Source organism: Tachysurus vachellii, chromosome 20 (genome assembly GCF_030014155.1).
Source record: "Tachysurus vachellii isolate PV-2020 chromosome 20, HZAU_Pvac_v1, whole genome shotgun sequence".
Lineage (NCBI taxonomy): Eukaryota > Metazoa > Chordata > Actinopteri > Siluriformes > Bagridae > Tachysurus > Tachysurus vachellii.
In genome coordinates, this window is record NC_083479.1 from 4,220,848 (window position 1) to 4,248,083 (window position 27,236).

The 27,236-nt window shown below is 41.5% G+C and overlaps 1 protein-coding gene across 1 annotated transcript; it reads left to right on the top strand.

The window, feature by feature from the left end:
- The first annotated feature begins 5,489 nt into the window (after positions 1–5,489).
- Positions 5,490–26,098, top strand: LOC132863103 (protein FAM222A). The gene is made up of 3 exons (XM_060895696.1): positions 5,490–6,340; positions 13,365–13,499; positions 23,405–26,098. Exons 2-3 carry the CDS (start codon positions 13,409–13,411, stop codon positions 24,670–24,672), a joined length of 1,359 nt encoding a protein of 452 aa, XP_060751679.1. The 5' UTR covers positions 5,490–6,340; positions 13,365–13,408; the 3' UTR covers positions 24,673–26,098.
- The last annotated feature ends 1,138 nt before the right edge of the window (positions 26,099–27,236 follow it).

Genomic DNA, 27,236 nt, shown 5'->3' on the forward strand with positions numbered 1-27,236 from the left:
CACACACACTCTCATTCACTCACACAATCACACACTACGGACAATTTTCCAGAGATGCCAATCAACCTACCATGCATGTCTTTGGACCGGGGAGGAAACCGGAGTACCCGGAGGAAACCCCCGAGGCACGGGGAGAACATGCAAACTCCACACACACAAGGTGGAGGCGGGAATCGAACCCCGACCCTGGAGGTGTGAGGTGCGAACGTGCTAACCACTAAGCCACCGTGCCCCCCATGATATATTTTATTATTTTTTTAAATGAAATCTAACCACACCTTTAATGTGGTGGACTACCAGGGTGTGGAAAGCTCTCCATAGCTCAGTTTGGGTTGTTTGCAGGTTGACCTACAGGCCTGGTGACTGAAGGCGCCAGCTGGCCGCCACTGACCGCCGCTCGCCCGCCTCATCCGCTCCGTCACGTGATTTATGAGGTGCCGCGAGCGCGTCGACGGCCATCCGCCCGCCGCGCGCTTTTCTTTATTGGCCGGGCTGCTGGAGCGCGTTAATTTACGCACCGGGGACAGTCACATATTTCACCGGCTGTCTGCATGATGAAGATTTATAAGCCTTCAGAAGTGCCTGTTTATACGATATAATTGTGCTGGAAAGCCTCGTGAGCCCCAAAAATCCACTGCCATCAAATATACGTATAGGCCGAGCGCGTGCTTTAGGATGGCATTCAGTTCGTGCTCAATCATAGCAGCAAACAGAAAGCACTGATTTCATGACAGTCATCAATCTTTTGCAATCATTTGGCTGGGGAATTTCACACACAATGCACAGGTGTGTTCACCAAGAAAAGCAAGCAAAATGGAAAAGGATTGATCTTTCTGAAAAAGCATAGTTAATGTTTTCTGTTTTTTTTTTTTTTTTTTTTTTTAATTTTATTCTATTTTATTTTTTAAAATGACGTTTAGTGGTGGAGATCAATTATGCAATGCAATTTATGCAACAACAAAAAAAAAATCTATCATGGCTGAAATAAATGCATATGCACAATTAGATGAACCCAAGGGCTGCAATTCATTTTTCCAAACAGCAATTGAAATATGGAATCTCTGTGTAAGTATGCATGTTTAAAGGCTCTACAGTTTTGGCTCTGTGGTTTGTTTTAGTGCAAAATAAGTCTAATAAAAGCAAATTCAGTCTATTAATAGAAAAAAGTGACAGTATGTTTCATATCATAACAACAATGACTTCAATAATCAATAAAAACTGTTAGCCTGCATATGGCCATAATATATATGGACACCTGAGTATTAGTACTGACCATACCTTGGATGCAGGAATCACGGAGTTAGCCCTTGAGTTGCTACTGTAATAACCTCCACTGAAATTCTCCCTCTATAGGGAAGGCTTTATAATAGATTTAGGGAATATGGCTGTGGGGATTTGTGCTCATTAGTCAGAAAAGCATGATAGGTTGGGTGTTGGTGTAGGGTGAGCAGAGCAAATTTCCTAAATGTGCAAACTTTGTATATTTATTTAGCTGGATGTTTAAGCTAGAAAAGCACTCTGCATGCAACTCATTAGATAACCATTTGACCAGTAAGTTTCACACAATTCAGAAATCCTAATACTTATTTATGTTGGTATTTGTCAGACTGATTGCACAGAGGATTGAAAATTTTTTTTTTATTATTGTTTTCTGACCAAACCTCATAGTCCTCTTGAAATTTCCAATCCAACACAAAGCAGCTGAAGAAGTCAATCGTACTGAGCTAAACTTATTTTAATACACATACTGAAAGCTGGAAAATTCAACATCAAAATCACTGACTGCAGAATGTCCTGTTATTGCCCCTAGGCACAAGTGTGTGTGTGTGTCTGTGTGTGTGTGTATCAGGAAGCCCCCTCCTCAATTTCCACCCCGAACTGACACACACCCGTAATCACACCTGGCCACTATAAAATCCTTTTGAAATGAGGGTGTAGCAAAATTGAGGCTCCAACTAAAAGTAAAAAGGTCAACAATTTATTTCACAGTATGTCTATAGTCACTGGCTAATATTTGCCAAGCACACTGAAGTTGAAGAAGGATGGCAGTCCGACGTTTTAGAGTAGTTTAATCCTGTGAGTCATAACGGATCTAAAACAATGTTTCACTTCCACCGTTCCAAACTAATTTAGGATTTTTTCTAATTGAAAGTTGAACTGAAAATTCTGATTTGCTGCACATATCCTCCAGGTTGTATTCTGGGTTGTATCGAGGACATATTCGTCCTATCCTTGGGCTACATAGTAGTATGTATGTTGTAGGGAAATATATGTGAGACATGTTATGTTTTCACCTTTCTTAAAAACGTGAGCTGTCATAACAGCTAGCAAATGTATCCCAGTTTTCTCAAAATGTAATTTTAGACCTTAGCCTTAATACACAGCATTCTCACGGCGTTTAAATCAAAGAGTAAATTTCTTTCAGCGGTGATGATGATGTTATTTCAGTTCACCGGAATCTATTTGCATCAAAGGGCCAGGTGTGTGTGTTTGAACATGTTAATTCCATCTAAATTAAAACATAGGCAAAGTAATGCAGATGAATAGCTGCTCTTGGGTCTGAAGTTCAAATGCTGACTCCTTCCCCTGCTGGTTCTCATTAATTGCAATATCAAAGGCATTCTTCATGGAGAAAGTCATTATTTTCTAATGTAACATCAAACGAAGTGAAGGAGGGAAGTGTGGGGGGAATTAAATGACTTTCCTCACATGCAATCCACATTGTGTTACTTTCAGATGGATTGAATAAATTGAAAGATTTTTTCATATGAATATAAAGACCGCATCACTCGCTCATAATTAGTCTTGGATAAGAAATTCAGATGATCCAGTAATGCTAATAAGAGGGATTCTCTCTCCTCTGTGTCTACACAATGATTTCATGCACAGAGAATGTATTCCCTGCTTCACATTTAATTAAAGCTGCGTGTTTGAATATTTCTCAGTGGAGTCGATCTGCTTATCTGCTTATATGTGCGTAGATGAATCTACCATCTCTTACTACACACAGCTGTTTCTTTGAAAAATCTGGACAAGACAAATCATTTAAGAATCAAACAGACCTATAATAAAACCCTCTATTCATTCTATTCATATTCTTATGTGTCCTGTTTTGATTTTTTTTTTTTGTTTCAGAAAAAAAGGTAAAATTGTATAAAAATATGAACCATAGATAAAAGGTTTTTTTTTAGAAATCAAACAGAAAGGATGCCACTAGCGTCCTAAGCATTTAGATTAAACTTAGATCTGTTTTTTTTATTTGTAGTGCAGCTATGATGAAGGATGATCACCAAATTCTGTTTACAATTAATTTATAATAATAAAAAAAAAAACAAAAAAAAACAGGGCTTATGTTTGGTTTGTTTTTGACAGTTGGGTTCGAGTTTTGGGAACAGCATGACAGAATGAAATCAGTCATCTGCAACAGAAGCCAGGACGTCCCTGCTGTGTTGCCTTTGGTGCTGTTAGCTCTCATGAGGTTTAACCATTAGATTTAACAGCAATACACTAGCAAAGCTTGAAGCATGTGAACTTTAAACACAAACTGTAAATTGTGTTCCTTTAAATGCAGAATGTTTGGGTGTAAATGCTACAAAATGTCACTATACTGTTTTCATTGAAGCAAAAGGACAAAGCCAGTAGGTCTAAAACGTATTGATTTACATTTTTCCAAGTCATTGATTACGCTGTTGTAATTAAATGAAGCACTGCAGGATGCTGCATAACCTCTGAGAGCTTCGCACGGTAGACACCTTGCCCTAATGCACAGTTATACTTATATAAGTAAAAGTAAAGGAAGCTTTCTGGGAAATGGCTCAAGTAAACTTTAAATTAATCTACGAGAAAACTACTTGAGTAGAGGTCGATATTATATTAAGTTGCGTGTATGGTCCAAAGGTTCTTTTACCAACTGTGAACAAAAAAACAAAACAAGTCTGCTATCTTCTTTGTGGCAAACAATAATGTATTGGAATAGTACTAAAACTATAAAGAATAAGACAAACACAATATCCTTTTCATTACACCTGTGAAAGCCAAAGCCATTTTCAAGATTCATCTCTCTATTCTTATCTCTATCAGGATGGACCCCGCTGGTCGATATTTTTCATACTGCAGATATTAGATTAATATCCAGGCCTCTAACAGTCACAGAAAAATAGACTGAATAACTCCAGATGGCTGAAATAACATGGGGAATCTTTACATTCAGTGTATGCAGTGGGTGCTAGATGTAATATGGTAGCCTAGTTTGGAAGGAAAGGACTAATGTCTATGAGCTACACCATAAACTAACTTGACATGATTACAGAGAGGATTATTTAGGGATTATTACAAAAAAATAAATAAATAAAAATACATACATATACATACATACATACATACACACACACACACACACACACACACACACACACACACACATATAAGTAGCCAAAGATTATCGCATCATCTTTACAGGAAGTCATATGAGGTTGTGAAAGATTCAGGGGATGAAGGGAAATTTCTTATGGTTGCATTTACATAAACAAAAATAATAGGTAATAGATACAGATAATAGTTCAACAGGTAATATAGGTTAAAAAATAGGTTATAGCTCCAGGTTCCCTGAGCAAGATAATTGATATAGTTGGAATGTTGAATAGAATTATTTTATTGATATGACCATGACAGAGAATAATGGAATCATGTTATTGATATGTCCATGATAAAGTTCTTGATTTTGATTTGCTTTGATTTTATTCCAGAATAAAAAAATTCTAAATGAATATTTCTTCAGTCTCTCTCTCTCTCTCTCTCTGTCTGTCTGTCTGTCTGTCTGTCTCTCTCTCTGTCTGTCTGTCTGTCTGTCTCTCTCTCTCTCTGTCTGTCTCTCTCCCTCTCTCTGTCTGTCTGTCTCTCTCTCTCTCTCTCTCTCTGTCTGTCTCTCTCCCTCTCTCTGTCTGTCTGTCTGTCTGTCTCTCTCTCTCTCTCTCTCTCTCTCTCTCTCTCTCTCACACACACACACACACACACTCACACACACACACACACACACGGTAACCTGGGGAGAAAAGTATATTAGATATTTTAAAATGAGATTTTCTAACTTCAATAACTTCTGAAATTCTATAGAAATGGAGTGGGACCTTATGGACATATGAGGGTTAAAGATACACTAATCATTATTTAAAGGAATTTAAACACTATGTATGTATGTAATGACATTTCACTGTAAATGTCACACACTATGTACGTTATCAACCTTTATAAAGGCCAATGTGTGAGCTATAATCAGCACATTACCACCACGACAACGAGAAAGAAATCCGCTGTCCCTTTAAATAACACACCGAATGACGGATTTTCAGCGTGCTCAGGAAAAACGCTGTCGCCCTGACGCTGATTGCGTCACACCCGGACCCCACCCACTCTCTACGTCGATTGGCTGTTTAGATGATTTATTCAAACGATCTCTCTGAATTGATTGGTTGAACATTCCGGTTAGTGGTACGGTCAGAACGAGCCGTTGTTGTGTGTACACAGACGGTATTGACGGTCAGGCGTAGAGAGCGGAGCGGTCTCGGCTCGGGAGACGCACGCGCACACATAAACACTGACCTGCGTTTTAAAAGGCCGCGACTTCACCGGATTGTTTGTTTTATAAACTACAAAACTCACTGTTTGTTCTATTCGAAGTAAACTTTGCCTTTTTTTTTTAATCCGGAGGTTTTGAATGGATTTCGCCGTGTAGTAAGAACAGTCTCATAGCCTATTTATTTATTTATTTTGCTCTTGTTAGCTCTTCAGCTAGGTTCCGTTAGCGATATTTTAATCTTCTAGCTAACTTCGTTTTGTTTTTTCTAAGTTCCTATTTGTTGTTATGGCTTGTTAGGCCAACCTGAGGTGTAAAACCCACCATGTTGAGCTAAAAAAAGCTTAGCAGCAGGTGCTTTTAGCTCTTTTCTTCCCCGTTATTGTGGTCGGTGAACGGAGTCCGATATGCGGCATGTTGTACCGGAGCCGCTTCACCGTAACCGGAACACGAAGCTCGACACGAAATCGCTCACAACCGATTAAATGCTTCAGGACAATTAACGGAAATTTTCGGGTTTAAACCACGCGTCGGTGTTTTATAATTCCTCCCTAGGACAATTTAACAAGGCGGCTTGGATAACCTGTTTTTTTTTTTGTGGGGGGGGTTCGGATTCGGTCCCTAACGCATCGACGAGTGAAGGGAAAAAAAAGCAGCGGACCGATTAAAAAACCGTGATGTTACGGATCCGAGCGACACGTCAGGCATGATTTCTCAGGGAATAAAGCTGGTCTGGCTCTAGGAAACGCATCAACGCTTCCATTTATGGTAACTATATCCCATGAATCTTTTTATTTATCATGTAAACAGGGAAGTGACTTTGTGTGTATGTGTGTGTGTGTGCACCTTATAGGACGGTCGTTAATAAAAGTAGTCGGATTTGTCTACATTCCTGTTATTAGAAGGAAATGAAACCTTTTGGATGTGTTTTTTTTTTTTGTTTTTTTTTTTTTTGTGATGATGAATTGAATGGTGTGTGTCTGAGTCCATATTGTCGGAAATGCGTCTCCTTTCATGTCAGCTGACCGCCCCGATGGATGTGGCTGTAATAAAAGGGGGCCTTGTATGCCAGAGTCCCCGCGGTTACAGGAAAAGGCTTTGAAGTGCACTATTATTGGCCTTTTCAAAGCCTTTGCCAACACGGGCGAGGCTTCTGGGAGAGAAAAAGCAGGACTATAAACCCTGAAGAATAAGTTTACCTGGTGGTAAAAATCGGTCTGCTCCAGGTGACGTGTGGCTCTGACAAATGAGCCGGTCCTCCTTCAATAACCAGTATAGTTATTCATTTACAACCTGCTTTAGGTCTGATCTATGATTTCATCCCTCCGGCCGCGGCACTTTATAAAGTCGTTTAACGTTTTGGGGCATCCAAGGAGTGGTATAAACATTGTGGCCTTTCAGATGGGGCAGCATAATTAAAGTGTAGAGAAAGACCAAAAGAGCCGTCTGCCAAGCCTCAAGGAAACGGCTTTATTCGAATGTCATGGTGGTTACACAGGACCAGCTTTGCATGTTTGACAAGATCTATGGTGAAAAGCAGGAGTAGGGAAATCTTAATTTCGGATGCCACTCAGATGGGTGTAGAAAGGAATGTGCTGACCTTTAAAGCCAGAGTAATTACTTTTCGATTGCAGGTACTGTACATGAGCTTCAGTATCCGACAGACAAAGGTCGAGGCTGCATATCAGTATAATTCAATGGTTAGCACTGGCTTTTGTGTCGTGGTGTTTCGGTTGAGTAGCAATTATTACCATTTCGTATCTGCCAAGGAGGCAAACTATGGTGAAGATGAAGACATGGTCTGTCCCCTAATGTTATGTCCTATCAGCATTTCCACTATCTCTCCATGAAGACATGAGATTTGTCATCTCTTTTTCCTGACTGCTCTCTTTCCCTGCTGCAGCAGTTTTTCTGTCCGCATTTGCTGGCTAATGGCCTTAGGGCTTGCACTCAAAACACTACTGCACTTCCTCATTATCTCAGCCAAGATGCCTTTGGGACAAGCTACTGTGTCTTACACACTTTCATTGGTGCATATGTGTCCTGTTGCGGTTAGCCACATTCATCTTATTTCTAGACACTAGTCACTTTTGGCATCCGAGTACAGACGGGTGACACAATTTACTGCTAGGTTTTGGTTCCATTCAGACAGAAGGCTCATTGCAAATTAGTGCAAAGTTCTTGTTATAGTAAACACCATCATGTGGTGAACCATCTTGGATGACCCCATACTCCAGCCACAGGGCATGAGGGCTGATGATTCGATGAGGATGGAAATGATGACGCTGTTCTGGTGGTTTGTTTTGGCCTAATGTTTAAAAACACTTTTAAGATTCCTTTAAGTATTGAGGAAAGTAGAAGCAATGTCCTGCAATACACAAGGGATTACACAAGGCATTCCTCAGTCATCACAAGGCTGGCACAAAGCTGCTTTGTCGATACATTTAGCCTGTTTATTAAACAAAGCCAGAGATAAGGGTGATCCAGGAAGGTTGAGTGACCTCAGAGAGCGGACGCCTGGTCGCTAAGCTCCACTTGCCAGTTGGATGATGTCAATCTCTCGGTTGCTAAGCAATTTTCCTTCTGCATCCACCATAATCACCTTTTATCTCCTAAGGACGTCGTGTGTAATTATAGGCCGTCTGCCATCCTTTGAAATCTGCCTAATTGGTCTCTTTACTTTTATGGGATGAGGAGCCGGGGTGAAAGGGGGCTGCAGGGTACTGTGGCTCAAGCAGGTGGGGGATGTTGCTGAAAGCGTTTACTCAAGATTACAGAAGCATTCTGGCCTGCTTTCTGCGTTTTCCTGCCACCCAAACAAAAAATCCAATCCATTTAAGGCAATTTCACATTATATAAGGCTTTGGAAACGATTGCCCTGCTTTCTGAGCAGTCTAACCTTTTTCTCATTGAGCGGGCAGCAGGTGGAGGTCACTTTAGATTAGCGTGTACCAAGTAAAGTCCATTTTCTCCTGGAACTCTTTAGTCTTTCTATGCCAAGTCATTCATTAAGCACTCAGGGGGGGTAAGTGTTCTTCCCGTGTGAATAGCCTGCGGGAAACATTTGGCCAATCTTTGTTCCGAGTTCTTTGTTTTATTACCATTTTTAATGACTTGAAGGAAGCAGCGACCCTTAACAGCATAATGAATTGCCCTGCATGCTTGGTGGGCGGAGGAGTGCTTGGAGCAAAGCACACAGTCCGGGTTCTGCTCTGTGTACCAGTAATGTCCGCTGTACACACACAGGCCTCTCAAAAGAGCAAACTTCTGTAACCCGCCGTCACAGTAGATGACAGCCAGTGAAATATCTAGTCATAAATAGTTGCCAGAGGAATAATGTTCTTTGGAGAAAGAGCTAATTCAGTTGGCCTGGTAAATTTACATTTGACTGAGCATATTTACATTTACGCCTCGCAGCCAGGTGAGAAGAAATGCTGCTAAAGGTTCTGTTCAAACCATGTCCTCCTCCCCCTTCTTTTTTTTATTACAGTCTCTGATGCTAATGTGAGTCAGCGAGCTGCTGTTTATCTCCGGCTACTTGTACTTTGCGCATCTGGTTAAGAGGTTACCCTTTTCAAAAGGAGGAGAAAAAAAATCTTTGTCTCCTCTGTGCCTCTGATCCCAATTATGCTAACTATCAGAATTTTAACCAGGGCCCTGGTCTCTTATCTCCTAATCCTGAAGTAATAGATTCCATTAAAAATGCATGAGGAGCTTTACGGATGAAGCTGCCGCCGTTGTCTGTCAAACGGTCTCCATCCTCCGGGAAACAGCCCTGCTATCTTTTCACTGCTCAGAGAAGATCCCATTTCCACGGAGAGGGGAGGCCGTTTGGCGCGACGCCGCCAGCCAGCCGTGGCCTCTGCTTCTCGCTCAGCAAGGCTAAATGTGGCCTTTTGATGTAGCACTCAGCTTTTGCTCCTGCCGGATTGCCAGCATCACACTAAGGGCTCCTGCTGGAGGAAGTGGCAGAGCGGCCACCCCTCTCCTCCACTGCTGTCACTCATAATAGAGTAAGTGATTTGGAAAAGTCCACAGGCCAGGCCATCGGTTTTAGACATGGTGGTGGCGGTGGTTGGGGGGAGGGAGGGTTGTTTCTCGACTCCAGCTCTCATAGATCAAACCTGCAGGATGCACATAAAGTCAATGGAAACCTGATTTTGCATGGCTGCAGCTATATTATTTGATCAGCCTACAAATATATTAGTCGTTCTTCCCCGTAAAGACAATTTTGTTCAGGTTACTTGATTCCCTCAATTAATGACAAGAGAGATACATTAGCTGGACAGGATTCAATGTTGGAAAGTGGACCTAATGGCTGCATGTCACTTTAGTAGGACTCGAACAGAAATGTAATATAGAGCTGTGATTGGTTTTCATCATCGGTCAAGCCTGCGCTATATTGCCTCAGTCAGTGTGTTATTTCGGTGCGACGTGGCTCGTTCCCCCGCCGTGTAGGCAGGATGACACCGAGGGGAAGGAGAAGAAATTACCATAGCACTCTCATGCTAATCCTATCTAACCGGCAAGTGAAAGAGGGCCAGGCTTAAACCTTTTTTTCATTATTATCTAATTATTAACTCAGGATTTTGAGCTGAGAGTGGGAAGTGCTTCTTTTATGTGTGTGTGAATGTGTGCGCATGCATATGGATGCTTAAGTAGGAGTGGAAGGTTGTTGAGGCTACTTGATTCTGGTTTTACTCATTAGATTCACCTCATAAGCTTTGAGTGCTAGAGTTTGTAGAAAGATGTAAACAAAGTGAGGGATTTTAAAGTGGTTCCTATATGAGAGCAGGTTGCGCTTCATGGCTTTTTGTTTGAAATGAGAGGAAGATTGCTATTTTTATGTAAATCTGGCTTTTCTGTCAGTCGCTTCCATCTAAACCAAACGTAACAAGCCTTTGCTTCTCCTACCTCGCTGAACTAAAATATTCTGCTTTGTTTTTGCCAGTCACGCAATTAGCTTTCCATGCCTAATCCATTGGTTTTACTCTCTGGCCCTCAAAGGGATTCTACACAGATAAGATTTGATTTAAAAGGATCTCGACATTCTGTCCTTCGTGCACATGAGGGAATAAAGCCCCCCTCCTCCAGTTTTCCTACTGCAACGTGACCTTATCTATGTATACACTCCTCTTTTCCCAGCTACGCACTGGCACACGTACAATTCGACAACCTTCCATCTAGTTACCTCCAGGCTTGAGGGAGAGATGAAAAGGCTAAAATACCAGAACGGAGGGGACAATTTGTCTGCTGAGGCGATCTTATCAGAAATCCTTGGAAGACAAAAGATCGGCAGTGGCGTGCAGGACACTTATCTCCCCAGCAGGCCCTCGCTAGGCAGCACGGAGGATGATAAGCGGCCTTATCAGTGAGGCTGATGCAGTATAGTGGCAAGGATTTGCTGTCCTTTCTGGTCGAAAGTTTTGTCAGCCTTGCTCTGTGCTCGAGTTTGTGAGAAGTGACATCAGCGCTTCAGCAGAGGGATACTAGGCTTTCGTGGGTCATTAGTTTCTGTGTGGAGAAAAATAGCAGCAAAGATGGACTAGATGATAAAACTCCTATAAGCAAGTTTGCAGAACGCTGGCTCAGGCTCCGTTCCCAGACGGAAAAGAATGAAGAATTCGCAGTATGATAACTGCAAAGCCTTATATCTCGGTATCAAAGAATGTCAGGCTCGTGGATTGAGTTGCCTTTGCACGACGTGGGCGCAGAAAGAGCGGAACGGCATCCTCTGGAGAAAGAAGCTTTCAAGGCCATTTGGCGTAATAGAATTAAGGAGACAGACCGGCTGTCATTCAAAGAGACATTAGGTTGCCGATAGGGAGCACTTTTCCTCCGGGCTGTTTCTGATTTCTCAAGCCTTTGTTGCATGCTCTTAAAACAGTCACTTTGCTAAAGGCTGGAGGAATACACATACGACCAAAGTCTGTATGGCAGGACGAACATCACGGGACATGCCATAGGGTCAGCACATGCTTTGTTTTCTGCACTCTTATTCGCTCTTCATAAACAAAGCACTTTGCTGTCCTGTGTTTTTAAAAAAAAAAAAAAGTGGGGGAAACGGGTGTCTTAATGCATTTTTATCCCTCAGCCACTTGCGAGTGTAATGGATGGCAGTTTCACAATTGTCTCTCATTTCCTGTTGATAAAGCTACACAGGCATTTCCCGGGAGATCCCGTATTTGTCTTTTTTCTCCCCTTTACCCACCCGCTTCTTCTCCCCCTCATCCAAAACCTGTATCTTCCTTTGACAAATGTGCAGTAATGGAAGCCTTGTTGTGAAATTGGCCCTCTCACAAAATAGTGGAGAGAAAGCCTTTTTAGCCGTTTAGCTGTCTGTGATCACAGACCGGCTGTTTGGTTTGAAGAGAAGCTCTCTGTGCATACTGTGTTGAGAAAAATGTGTGTGTACGTGTGTGTGATGGGGGTGGAGGGTGTATGATTTCTCCAGGCTCCTGACAAGAATGAAAGCCAGGCTGTTTCTTTTATCCTTCTGAGGTGTAGGCAATCAAGTATATACAGATGGCTTTCAAGCTTCTCCCCTCCAGTTTGCTCGGGCAGCCGTCGTGTGGAACCAGCAGGAAAAAAGGAGAGTAATAAGTTGGACGGGAAATAAATCAAAGAGGGATTTTGGGAGAAAAAAAGCAGGGAGAGTGAGCGAGCCTGTGTGTGTGTGTGTGTGTGTGTGTGTGTATGTGTGTGTGTGTGTGTGTGTGTGTGAGAGAGAGAGAGAGAGAGAGAGAGAGAGAGACGGAGAGAGAGAGAGAATCAAATAAAATGAAGGATATGAAGAGTCAACAGTCATTAGCCTAAAGACTGAGAACTAGGCCAGCTACTGCCATGGAATCTCATGAGGATGTCAGATTAATTTGTTAAAATAAAAAGTAATTGAATATATAATGATTGGGGTAAAGGTAAATGTCAGAGTGTAAGAACACAAACTATTAAAACATTAACACCCCCTCACCCAGAACCCTTTAAAGTAGTACAACAGGTTTGTATGCCTTCGAAAAAAAAAGTTTGAAACGCTTTTTGATCCGGCTCTGTTTACTAAACGCAAACGTCCTGTTTTACAGGGTCAGTTTTCTTACAAAACAAAACCCTCCTTCACCCTGATTTACTCTCACATTTCTCTCAAAGCAAGATAAACCATGTCTTTTTAGGTTTTAAATCCCTTCACTTAAAAAAATTTTTTTTTGCTGTGGCATGCTTTGGATAATTTACATTCATGTCACTGGGGCCACCTGTCAAATGACTAAATTAAAGGATTATCCAAAGAAAAAAGATGAAAATTGGATTAGAAGGGACATCTAGATAGATGCTTTTCATTTGTAGAGCCTTGAAAAGATAAAGCTAGCCTGGCCTGCTTTGCCTGGGATGTTAATCCTATAGTGGCATTGTGTTGTTATCCCTGTCAGGGTTGCCTGTGGATGTACGTCTTTATATAGCTTAGCAGCCGAGAACAGAGGGAGGTGAGATTTATGGCCTGCTGGGAGATTGATTAGAGCCGTCGAGCACTCAGCATGCACCTCAGGCCCACCAAATCCCACCAAAAAGACAACCCGCTTGCTGAGTCATTACATTACCATCTCCTTTGTTTCTGTGCACCTAAAGGGCAGACATTTCATACAGCGAGCCTGACCAGGCCGACCACCGCAGGACGGTTTCCTTAGTATACGTTCATGAAGAATCAGAGCTATAAACAGGAAGCAGATCCAGATTAACACACACGTGACGTGAGCTCCAGATGAGAAATTTAGAAGTGACTCTCCTTTTTCCTTCCCCGCAGATTCCTCAAGGCTTTTCGCAGCCGTAGAGCCTAAAAGCTGCATCATGCTGGCGTGCCTGCCGAGAAGACAGAACCAACCCGCCCAGCACCCGGCGTGTGCTGCCAAGATCCTGGACGCTCCCGTCAGCCTGAAAAGTAAGCATAAGGGACACGCAGGTTTATTCTGTTTTACTGGATCATTAAGAACGTGCTTCTCAAAGGGGGATCAAAGATGCATGTTATAAACAGATTGGTAGGTGTGCTGTATAGTGTTGATTGTGGAGTTTTAGATTGTTTTTTCTTCCCCAACTGTAACTTTTTTTTTTATCCCTTTGCTTTGAAAAGTGCACAAAATGATAACTGTGGCAGGAATCTGCTTTAGAACATTAAATTGTGGAAGTATTTATTTATTAGCTTATTAGTTTAATAAAACATTACAGAAATACGGATAGGCAACATGATGTGATAACGATAGTATAACGATTTCAGTGGTATTGTGGTATAAATTGGCCATTTAAAAACATTTTACGGAATATTTCCAAATTTTATGTACAAAAAGTCTCTTTGCACGTATTTTTCTGTACAAAATGGCTCACATCACCCAGTTGTCTTTTTTTTTTTTTTTTTTTTTTTTTTAGACATTTTAAAGCCACTTTACCGTAAAATCTTCCTGTCAGCATTTATCACGTTGTTGGTAACAGCTGAAAGAGACAGTGGCTGTGAGGAAAGACGACACTGAGCCAAAAACAGATTGCTTTGTTTTAATTCTGGTCAGCAACGCGTTGTTGTTCTGTGCTTACGATCTCTGTTGCGTATGATTCAAGTTACTATCGTGCAAGAGGTGGTGACAAAGGTGGCATTGTAACATGTTTGCATGCTAAGGAGATTAGGAAAGTCTGTTCATCTCATGTACAGACCGCTGAAGTGTGTTTTCAGGTGGAGGGGGAAAAAGCGAGAACTACTGGATGTATTTAAAAAAATACATGTTGATAGACATTGATGCATTTAAAAAAAAAATAAAAATCAAGGATTGTCTTTTGTGTATTGTATGGTTTCATTGGTTTTATTCCATATTGGCCACTACCCGGATATTAAAAATGTCTTTTTCTGCTAGTTTTCTTTTTACTCTTAGTGGAATATTGTGTAAAGACATCTTCAATGATCTTCACAATGGCCACCCTGTTTAATAATACAGGGATTTGAGGCTTGTTTGTTCTTTAAATATCGGCTTGCTTTAAAACTGGAGCATGTTTCACAGTGGAATTAGCGCACACCTGTACAGCACAGTTTACCAGCGTAGCCATTTCACATCTCCTTTTCAAGATAAACCCTTATTTCATTCTCACAGGCCTTTGTTTTGGATTCGGTTGTGCAACTCACTAAAGGTGTCTGATGTGGAAAGTTAAAAGCCTCTTCCATCTCCACTACATCTGGAAGACCAAAAGGCCCCTCTGGCTGCAATAACACATGATTTGAAGTAGAGCTTAGCTGTTTAACCAGAGGCGTTGGAACAGTTTCACCAGATCCGGCCGTGCTGAGAAAGCCTCTGTTACGGCGGATGCTTTTATGAACAAGGTGCAGAGAGATGGAGCAAAGAAGAAGAAAAAAAAAAAGACTTATTGGAGTAAATGGCTGAGAAAAAAAAATCCCATGGTAAATTCAATTTTCTAAGGTAACCTAACCTTTGATTTTCATGGTTTAACCATATTGAGTGGATGATGGATCCTCTGTCCAGACAATGGATTTTTTATCCATTAAGGCAGAGAGCGCTTTTTCATTCTAAGCCTCTGTAGTAGAAATGAAAACGTAGACCAAACTCTATCTATCTACCTACACATTATACACACGTGTGTGTGTGTATACATACATTAAAAGAGAGAAAGTGAGCGAGAGCTAACTAACCCAAGATTATATAGGATCCATGTTTCTGTCTCATATTTATTTAAGCAGTGCCGCTCATGCTTATGGGGTTACTTTAATACAAGTTTTTTTAAAAACGAGGGCTCTCTGATGCAAAACGTGACTTAATGAATTAGGCTATTTGCTGGAATTAATTTGCCTTAATTAGGCCTCTCCAGTTCTGCGAGAAGAATAGCAGACTAAAGTGGAAGGTTAGATAAGAGAGCGAGAGCCTGAGAGAGGGAGGGAGAGAGAGTGGAAGAGCTGGAAAGTAGGGAAGTTCACCTTGGTCTCTACTTACTCCCCCAGTTCCAGGTTTATCACCAGTGCAGATCAATCGGTGCTCTTTATCAGTGACGGCAATCGCACCGTCTTTTAATTTAATTCATGAGGGCATTGACGAATGCGGCGCAGGCTGACACGCTTTCCCTCTGCAAGGGCGGCTGTCATCACAGACGGTGGTTTTGTTCCCCAGAGGAGGAGATGTCGGAAGAACAGCGTCGGTCACTTTGAAGTGACACAAAGTCTAAAACTGTGTTTGAGGACTGAAGGCTGATTAGATCTGCTGCGTCTGCATCACGCCGATCAAACTGTTTAAATAAGAGGCTTGTGGAGGAAGCATTTAAATATGAATTTTATAGGTTGCATGTTAAAATAAAATGGTTTGTTGTTATAAAAAAATACCCAAGAACCTTCATTACATCTGAGAAATATATACTGTAATATAAATTTTATAGATTACAGATTTTAAAATGTGAAGCATTCAGGATTCCTTGAACGTGACCTAAACATTGAGATTATATAAAGCGTATTGGGTGTATATCTTTAATATAGAAAGCTAGCTATTTGTGTAGCTTGATTATTAGATTATTTATAAATATATATTTTAAAAAATCATATTGAGATACTTATTTCCACTTCCAAGCTCCATAGCAGCTTTGCAGATTCGTGCTCGAGTGGGATGTCGACGAAGAGGAGGATGTTTTCTAAAGAAAAGGAGTGCTGGAGCGTTGAGTTTCGAAATGTTATAGAATCCACTGACCTTTCTCTAATTGAGAGTTTCACACGGTCGCTAAGGGCAACTCGGACTTTCACAAGTCCACACATCATACACTATTGATCTAATTTCTCTACTAGGCAGAGGCTAAGTAACCCTACACTGCCTGAGCAACCCCTATAGACTCCTCCATGATATTAAATCCGTACCGTCTTGGTTTATAAAAGTGGTTCAAAGTGATTTTCATAAACATGGCTTTCATAGTCGGTTAATTATCATTACTGTCAGCATGCATTACACTCACAATTAACGAGAGTGCATTTTGTCGTCCTCTTACGTCCTGGGCCATCGGGACCAAGGGACATTGATTATTATTCGCTGATTATTTGCGTGCAGAGAGCCTGCCTGGCGTTCGCATAATTGATCTATGTACGCGGTATGCATCATCTCCTATTAGGATTGAATTGTGTTCAGTTTGATCAGGGAGGAGATAAAGCAAGCAATTTCAACCGGAATAGAGTTTGAAATGTACCTTAATCAAAGGTAAGAGAGAGACAATTTTGAGATCCTAATATGAAGAGGCTATAAGCATTAAAGATAATTGAGCCTGTTGGCTAACAATGAGCATTTTGTCAATAAGCAGTGTGTATTGTCTTTTATACATACACAGTGCTAAAGCCTTTCTGAATTTCCTTTTAACAACTGGAGCAAATCTCCATGTGCCCCTACCCTCCTACTTCCCCATCCAGCTGGGGTAAAAACCTCATTGTCTGCCATGTTATTAAATATTAATTTGGAATCAGTGGAGCGCTTGTCTGCTAAACGCTGGAACAGAAGGGCTCTGGTTTGCCACAGGCAGAGCCTCAGGCAGCTCTCTCTCACACACACACACTCACACACACACTTCTTCTTCTCCGTGTCCAGAGCCTGATGTGCACTGACAGTCCCAGCTCATGTCACTCAGCACACACCTCAAATCCAATGTGCTTTACATGTCTAAGGCTTGAGCCATATTAGGTGTTATTCTACCCAACGCTAATTTTGGGTTCTTCCTTCACTAAAACTGCTGTACTATTATTTTCATCCCCTCATTGTATCTCTGGAGGTTTAATGGTTGGCGTGAAATGCAGCTGATGAATCGTTGGAGTTGCAATTGCCTTGAGGCATGTGTCATATCTGTTATTCTGGAAAGGAGCCCATGGTGGGGCTGTAGGGAATATACAGTGCATATGTCTGCCTCAGCAACTCGTGGACCGTGTTTAGCCCTGAGGATTTATCAGTCAGCCACATTCCTGGCAACATGTTGTGACTGTTAGCACCACATCTGCCAGGCAGAACTCGGGGCTTTGCCTTTAGACCTGTCATGATCATAAATTTTTTTTTTTGTTGACAATTATTTGTCATAGAAATACATGGAACGGAGTGAATAATTTGCCTTTCCACCCCTTTTCTTTCCTGCAAACTATTGTGCAGATGTGGATAATGTAACCAAAAAGTGGCTTGAAGTAGCAAATTAATATAGAGATTTCATTTTCTACACTTAACGTTAAGAGGAAAGACAGTCGTGCTTCCTATTCAAACATCGTTACGTGCATGATCTAATTCGAGAAAACTCAAAGCTGGAAAGAACAATATTCAACAAAAACATGTAATATTGCTAAAAAAGGTTTTCTGTGTGCTTGAGGTGTTTGTTGAGCAGTTTATTTGATAAGTAGGCAATAAAAAAAACATCAAATAGGTAATTGTTGCAGCAGGTATTACACAACAGAATAAATGTTTATCCCAAGTGCATTACACAATTCAACTGGATTTAATCTGCTAAAATGAAATGACAATGAACTTATTCACAAAAAAAAAAAAATGGAATTAAAGAGGTTTAATTAAAGGCCTGTTGGCACCTTTCTGTCATTATCTTGCTTTGGAAAGCATAAGATATTGACTTTATTATCAGAAACCAGAGGATCTGCTCTGAAAGAGGTTTTTTTTCCCCCCCTTATGCACACTCCGCACATTTTAATGGCTTCAGGCAAGTTAATGGAAATGCAAGTGATTTGCAATTCTGACTATGGAAGGTGATGGCAATATTGCGGTAATCTCATGAAAAGTATTTGCTGTTTAAGCAACATCATCTGGCCTCATCACCTGCTGCCCTCCGTATGCATGGACTACTTTCCAATGGGGCGAAACGTTTCAGAGCAAGGCACATGCTCTGGTTTTAGTTCTTATTCTTTAAACATTATAAACTCATATGATGGAGGGTTTAATTTGCTTCACTGAGATTGAGAAACAGAAATGATCACAGACATTCAGGTTTGCTGTTATTAAGCTTTTCACTCGTTTCCCCATCATAGATTTTTCCCACCTGCGATCAATCTTACTTTGTATCTAAGAAATTTGGTATCGTGACAGCTCTAAACGAGGCGTTTCAGTCGTGAGTGACTACGGAAGTGATTGAAACTATGTGGCTCTTCTTATCACGTGGATGATAGTAATGGGAGCAATGCTGTGGGAAGAGCTGTGCCTCCGGTTAGGCTGTTTAGGCATGGCTGCAATTTGTTTTCCCACAGTGCTGAGCCAAATGGAAAGTAACACTCGTGTAAAGTGCCTGGCTCATCTGTGCCTGACTTCTCAAGCACAGATAAATAAGTGCTGACCCCTCCAGTTATTCTCCTCCCATGAAAGACACTGATGAGGTGAACTAGGTGCATTTGTTTGACATGGACATGTTTAATCAAATAAACTTCATTGGAGGGTTTTTTTTGCATTGCAGAACTTCAGGACCGGTTTCATCAGATATATGCCGGGTATTGGCTGAGAACAGTGTACAGTACGATGGGCACTCACATTCCCAGCACCCTGCTATTATAATGTGACAGCTCCACACATGGATGCCTGCTTTTGGATTCATGTCAGTTAGTATTAATGTCTCTTAATATTAATAATAGGAGCTTTTATTCTGTGCAAGCTTGGGAACATTTCACAAGGGCGTGACTCTCCTGAGGGAGTCAGTTCACGGCCTTGCAAACTCGCCAGGGCTCCATAACCACGTTTGGCGTCAGCGAAAGCGCGGCGGCGGTAAGGTATTCCTGGTAAAAACCTACCGTTCGATCTGATGCACACTTGAAATTGACATTGTGCATTTCAGACTGCCATGTTTTAACTGTTGTAATTCTGTTAAAGAGGATGATTACCTCCTACTCACCTGATTTAACTGGAGCATTTTAACCACTCAGCCGAGCCTTTGTGGTACTAATGGAGTGCTGCTGAATCAATCGCTCAACAAATGCACTAAGAGTGAGTAGCAAAATGTAGCAGAAACTTTTGTGTGGATTTGAATTCTTCTATTTTAACTGCAGTTTTACTGCTTGTATGTAGTTTAAAAAAAACGATGATATCTGGGTTTTGGGATTGAATGTTCTGCTAAAACATTAGTTACCTATTTAGTGACCATAGATTTTGGTGAGTCAGGTTATGGTATTAATGTTGTCCTAAAATAAAATGAAGTTGAGCAGCTAACACACTTGACTTATACGATGTGTTTCTGTCTAGTGAATTTTTAGCAAATGAGCATTTGAGACTCAGCAACTTGCAGTCATCCGGCTGACTGTCCAGCAGCTCGTTTTAAGCGGCTTTAGGCATAGCTTTGTTCAAGTGTGTTTGATGCAACAACACGACTGACAGAATGATTGAATGAATTCATTAACCAGGTTTGAAAGATTTCAGCAAAATTTAGCACTGGATGTACAGGTATTTTCCACTCCACAGATCCCATTTCCTTCTTCCAGTCTTTAGCGATACGTTAAAATATTATAGCTATACATTTTTGTCAATTGTTGGTCATTAAAAAAGGTCATTTAACAGAATTTGAAAATGATGATGTAAATTAACATTTTTCAAATACCTGGAAATGTACTGTATATAGTGTCAGACCTTCCCCTATTGACAAGTCTTCACTGCAATTAATATTTACTACAATAAACAATTATGCTGGAGCTGTAGTACAGCAAAAAGTGATTTAATTTTGATAATGTGTAAATTGATTATTAGATATTAGATGATCAGAAGCACGCAACGAACTACACAACATTATTCCCATATTTCTTTGCAAATTGTTTTTTTAACCCATGTAGCTCAGACTGATAGCCTTGTCCTAAAGCAAAGCTACCAAGCGGACAACCTTGTCTTTTGATCGTTAGGCCTGTGTTTTAGTAACGGAGCTTGGTGGAAACGCAGGAACTGAGTTCCACTCTTTTTTTTTTAGCTTCATCTGTTTTCCCAGGTAACCAGTGATTAACTCAATCAGCTACAAAACAATGAGGTCTCCTCTGTGATCTGAGGGAACTGCTTTAAGTGCAATCATGGGGAAAAGGATTGGGCAGCTTACTGGGCTGAAAGCTTTGTGTGCGTTCATATTCTTAAAATTTTTTCCAGCATGCACGTCAGCATTTATGCTTGTGTTTTTGCCTTGCACAGTTTTGGAGCTAATGAATGGTAGGTTCCATATTTTCATACATTTTGTTTCCTTTCTTCAAACCTTTACACATACCATGTTCCCATTCCTGGGTACTGGTCTTGTCATTGTCCTACTTTAAAGAGTTTGTTCTGTATCAAATGGCGTGTGAAGTTAATTAGCCGAGTGTTAATTGAGATTTCAGAGTCGCTCTCGCCTCCCCTCTTCCCTTCAGGGCCGACCTAATGTAATAGAAGTCACTTTTGAGAGCTTTGTTTGATCGAAGGGTTGACCTTGCCTCTCTGAGCTGCGCAGTGAAGCAGCATGTGTTTGATTCCCGTTCTTTCAGCTGTAGCGCTGGGAGCTCCAGGTAATGGCCTTGCATGCGTAAGAGCACTCGCGTTTGAATCCCATGTGTCCCACCTCAGGCAATCCTGACACTAGAGAGGGAGGAAAGCCACTTAAAAGACTTACAGAGTGTAAATTGGTAAGCACTCCGAGAAGCCCCTGGGTAAGGCAGACTCGGCAAATAACAGTTTGGATTTAGCGGTGTGTCTGCTTGAGTGGCTTCGAGCAGATGGGCTACTAAATTCATCCATAGTCTTGGAGTGGACCTTGACAGCGTTGCAGTCAAAGAGGTTAGCAGTTGGTCTGCTCTATGTGATTAAGTGCTTAGGGTCAGAATGCTAATCGTTTCCCTCTGTCACGCTCTGTAGCTAACAACCCACAGCTTTGGCAACAACTTAGCCACTTCCCAAACTACTCCGCAATTCATTATGCATACTGAATCCACCAATATTTCCATGACATTATATGTTGCCAGGGTTCTGGGGTGTGCAAAATGATCTTTATAGGAGGAGAGCGGTGCTGCATATCTGAAGCCTTCAATTTACGAGGCGGTCCAACATGAACATTTAGGTTTCTGGTGTTTCCCCTTAACAGCCCCTGAAACCAGGCCAGATCAAAGCAGAGCACTCTTAAGGCTCTGCTGTCATGATCTGTAGTCTTTCACAGATTCTTAACAATGACATAAATTTCTGCCCACCTGTACATCTATTTCTGGGGCTTCATCATGATGAATGACCCCCTGTGAGCACTGTGTGACTGCAGGCAGTGTGTTTTGCAGCAAGATGCATTGGTAGCACTATCCGTTTCTCCTCCATCCTCCATTTTAAACACCCAATTTATTTCCTTTATGAGATGGATCTTGTAGATTGAATCATTTTCACAGTTGGAGGCTCATTGTGGGCTTGAAAATGAAATGAAGTCCCAAATCACTCCTGAAAAGAAACAACAAGCAAGATCACCATCACAGTCTCGAGCAATCACTTGTAATGGCTTCTTTTATCGAAATCAGTCTGAATTGTCTTATTTAGGATGGTTTCTCCCGCTAAAGCCTCTTTACCTGTCGCTTCTACAAAGGCTGCAGTGGATTTTGCTGACTACTGAGTAATCTAGTTTAATTTTAGCACTTTTCTTTTCATGTCAGAAACTCCATAAAGGTGTCATTCTCAAGAATGGCCATATTTTTTGGCAGCAGATCCATAGCTATGTGGAGCACTTTTTCCTCCCTTAGTTGCAGCAGTTTAAACAGCCATGAAATTGTTTGAATAATGGTCTTTAAATCCAATTTTGGTTTGTCCCTCCAGCTTTCCTGTACACCATTGAATGTATGTCCCCCCCTGGAGATTTTCCATTATTAGACTTCAGGTTAGGCTCACTGCTGTAAAAATGGTCCTATAACCATGTAATGTATGCTTGTTCATCTGTGGAAGTTGCAGAGCATCAATAGCACATGGAATCTATACCATGGGCCAGTTATTTATGGCGATTGCCAATCTCATAAAAAAAAACAAAAAAAAAAAAACAAACAACAACTTGCCTTCATTCTTCACTGACCATAACCATCTGAAGTCTGCTGCCTCTTTCATTCTGAAGGTATCAAACAGACTTCGTATGATCCAAAGGTGATCGACACTTGTACTTTCCTTCTCCATCTGATCTCCAGCGCTGACTTGTGCTTACATTTAAGTGGGTTGCATAGCCAAATGCCATGAAATGAATTCCACTCAAGCCACTGAAACAAAATTAGCTCCCCCCTCCTTCTCGTCATCTCTTTCTTGATTTCCCAGGGTAATCCAATTTTGTCCTGAAGAAAGACCAAATTAATTTCATAATGCACTGATCAAACATTGCCCGGGGTGTCTCCCTCCACAAAATGAGTTTTTAGAAAGATGCAGATGTCTAAGGATGAACATCCACAAGAGGAAATGAGGCAGAGGAAGTGAGTGTGGGGGGGTAAAAAATGGGATATAGCAGACAATCCTGTATCTCCATTTTTATTGGGCGATTTTTCTTGTCTTATGTCTACTCCTTGATCATTTTTACTCATCCAGTATTTATCACTTTCTTGTGTTTATGCTGAAGAGCGCAGAACAATCTGCTTTGTCAGACAGCAAAACCCTCAATTGGGGATATTTGTTTTTGTTCATATTCCGTGTGCAAGATTCAGTATCAAACTAGGGTGTAACAGGAGTGTATATTCTGCCTAATTTCCACTGTATCGTTATCAAATGACCTCTGTAGGATACTTGTGCTTGTAGGTACTTGATATTTGCTAGCATATTTTTAAAAGTGATTTTGTTAAGCATGGTTTCTTATTTGTATTTTACATATTCTCTCCTGTTATGTAACTATTACCATGTCTGCTTGCAGGTGATCTGAGCTCAATGCAGTCTCCACGGTACCCTTCTGCTGCTGAGCTGGACGCCTACGCACAGAAGACGGCAGATAGTCCGCTGTCTATCAAGATCTTCCCATCCAATATCAGGGTCCCACAGCACAAACAAATTGGCCGGACTGTCAATGGCTTGGATACAACAGGCCAACGCTACAGCCCTTACTCCCAGCCCTACTCCAGTGGCTACCAGGGTTTGCTGGCCATTGTCAAAGCCCCCAATGTGACCAAAGGCATAGTAAAGAGCTCTGATGGCAAGAGGACTAAACTATCACCAATCCAGATGGCAGTAGCACCTTATGCACCACCCAGCAGCAACAACTTGGCACACAGGCACAGGCAGAGGCCATACAGTTTGGAGCTTTGCAAACCTCCTGAGGTGCACAACGTTCCAGTGCCACCCAATGTCATGGTACCAGCTTCTGCTACATCTCTTGCTAGTGGGCAAAGTTTAGCTCTGGCTTCCCACTCAGACCATGTGTCCCTTGGCATAGTGAGACAAATGGCAAGGACGTCCCATGCCCAAGGGCTTCAGACAACTGTTGATCAATCCAGCCCATCTCATCAAGCAGCCACAGGCTGCTTGGATTCCAACTTCAGCATGGACATGGCCAAGACGACGGGCTACATGGACACTATGGAATATGCGATATGGCAGTCAAAGCAGCAGAGACATCAGCAGCAAAAGCAGCACTATCAGCAGGGTCACTTACACAGGTACAGTGCCAACAGCAGCAGCAGAGCTATTATAAGCAGATCTCCAGATATATGCTTGCCCCCAGGTACCACTCAGATTCCATACAGGGCTCATGCCCTCAGCACAGGCACCTGTGTAACAGGTGTCACACTGGACCAGGTAGGCTCATCACCTTTGAACTGCGCTGCCAAACATGGTGACTTCTCTGCTGGCCAGTTCTTTGCACCTCATTGGAACAGCACGCTTGCGACACCTGACAGTGATTGTTACAACCCACAGGATCTGCCCCCAGGCACAGTGGGGCTTGGCCACAGCCATGGCCTTCCTCAGCGCCAAGCCCACTGTGTACCGCAGCAGTACCCAGGTCTTGGCCTGTGTTGCGGGCTGCCCGGCCGGAGCCTGTGTCAGGCATCCCTGCTCAGCAGTAGCCTACAGTCTCTGGAGTGCCTGATCAGTGAGATACACCCACCCTGCATCAAGGAGCGCATGCTGGGCCGTGGGTACGAGGCCATTCAGCCCACGCACATCCAGCTGCCTGTTTTTAGATAGGGGGCATCAGACAATTGATTCTAGAAGGTCAAATGTTGACTGTTGGGATTAGGAGATGAAGCATAGATTTGATATCAGACACGCCTCTTGTGGATGTGTGTCTTTGGTAAAGGGCTCAGCGGGTTTCTGCAAAGCTTAAAAGGGTACCAGTGCTTCTCACACCCGCAAAAGATTGGAGTTGCAGCTTAACTCACGTTAGCTGGACTGAGTTCATGTACTTCAAGAAGTACTCATATTCCACAATTTTGCAGCAACAGGGATTTTGTGGCATCATACTATTACTTTTCATCCAAATGATCTGAATGGAACCATTTCAGATTAGCTGCCAAACTCTCAACAGGAATCAAACTGCCCACTATTGCAGGACATTGACACTTCAGGTCTGTTTACTCCAAAACTATAACTAAACTGATGATGTATGTTTAGTGAACTCTTGTTGGCAGAAAGTTGTATAGCCCTGCTAGTACTAAATCATAATAGTTATGATTTTTCAAATTGCACTGTTATAAAAATCTATTAAAATGACTCTGGAATGGGTTGGTTTGGAAAACATTTCATTTAAAAAGAAAAACTTGAAATCTTTTTCTTTATTATGATTGTGTCTATCAGTAGACAGGCATATTTATAAGATTCTTTATTCTATTTGTTCCATCTCTGTTTGTGACCAATGATTTCTTTTTGTTATATATAATGGTTTTATCCAAATTTTCACCTGTTTCTGGCAAGTTGATCTAGCTGATTGTCGTCTACTGTAGCCAGTCCAGTGTTTTTTCTTTCCTTTTTTCTTTTTTTTAAATGCCATTTATGAATTTGAATTACAGACTGGGAAGCATACACTACTGAGCTGGCTCCATCAGCGACCAGATGTGAAGCCACGAGTTACTGTGACTAAGTCTTAAGAGTTTCAGCTGCATTTCAGTGTCAGTGTTCATGTTTTATTCATTATTTATTGACATTCGATTTTCTGTACCATGTTAGAAGATACTACCAGGATATCTGAATATCGGATAAAAAGAAATGGGGAAAAACATTTGCCCTTGATTTTTTTCTTTTTTTTTCTTTTTCTTTTCAATCCATCAGAATGGACAGGCTTGAAGCATTGTTGGGGTAAAATGGCACACCGTGGGCTACATGTTTTAAAAAGTGCAATTATAATGTTGGCAGATTAGCCCTTTCCCTATGTTATGCTTCACTGACTATTTACTACTGTATGTATGACTGTCTGAGTTCCCCTCCACAATTAAGATTTGTCAAATAAAATCTAATTTAGGGATGTTTTTAAAATCTACTTGTTTATTATTATTTTTAAATGAATGTTGGCACTAACGTCGCTCCCTCTGGAGACATTAATCATAAATTCCGAACTAGCTTATAAAGTCAAGACAGGCGTAACACTTATCTTGGAATAAACACAGCATAATGAGTACATGAGACGAGTCATTTATAATGTGTAAACAAAATTACAAAGCTGCTTTCAAATATTTGTTCTAGAACACGGTTCTGAAAAGCAGTGGTTGTGGTTGTGCAGTTTGGCTTCCAGGTCTGTCATTCGAGTGGCAGTTGGGGCCTTTTGGCAGAGAAGCAGCAGAGCAGCGATACCCTCTGAGGGCAGGGCATTGACGTTGCTCTGGCTTTATCCACCCTGGGGACAGGGGCTAATCAGCTTTCAGTGTGACCTGAGCTCGCACACATCTCCTCCACCTCTTTTATCAGCTCTTCAAGGGCATCGAGAACAGAGAGAGAGAAAGAGAGAGAGTGAATGAGTTAGAGTTGAGCGAGGTGCTGACGGAAACCAGGCCAGGAGGCTGCCATTAGTTCCAGAAACAGAGTGATAGGCTGAACAATGGCAGGGCTGCATGGCATTTGAGTCACACACAAACCATGCAGATCTCATTACCAGGTATAATTACTGGCACGCTCCTGAACTTTCTGTGCTTTTCCCTTAGAGCTACTTTTCTGCAGGAGTCTGATATGAATGTATCTGTATACTGGACCCGAGCCTTGGGTTATCTTTCATGTCTCTGGCTTTTCAAAATGTGTGTGTGTGTTTTTTTTTTTAAAATAAACAAGCACTTTCTTTGAGGACTTGCAACTAATTAACATGTTAAATACTAACACGGTTAAAGACTCACGGAGAGACAGATAGCGTGTTAACATTGCTATTGCTAAGCTTTAGTACAACAAGTACCATGTGATCAAAAGCACATAATACGTGTGACATAAGAAAGGAGTTGGAGCAAGATGCAAACAGGATGTTCGTCAAACCAACAGCAAGGTAAGGTGAATAACACAGGCTTTAAATCTGTAAGAAATAAAACCTTCTATATATAAGCAATAAACTGATTAAAGAAAGAAAGGGGGGGGGCTTTCATTTGACTTTTTACAGCAGTGTAGCAGGTATTGGTCTATAAGCTTAGAGGTTTCATGATGATAAGAGTTTAAAAGATGAAATGTAAATTATTGATAACTTGACAATCGACTCAGGAACGGATTCCAGAATACAGTGCCACCAAACTGGCATTTTTGTATTATTGATTTTCTTGGATCTCTAGAAACCACGACTA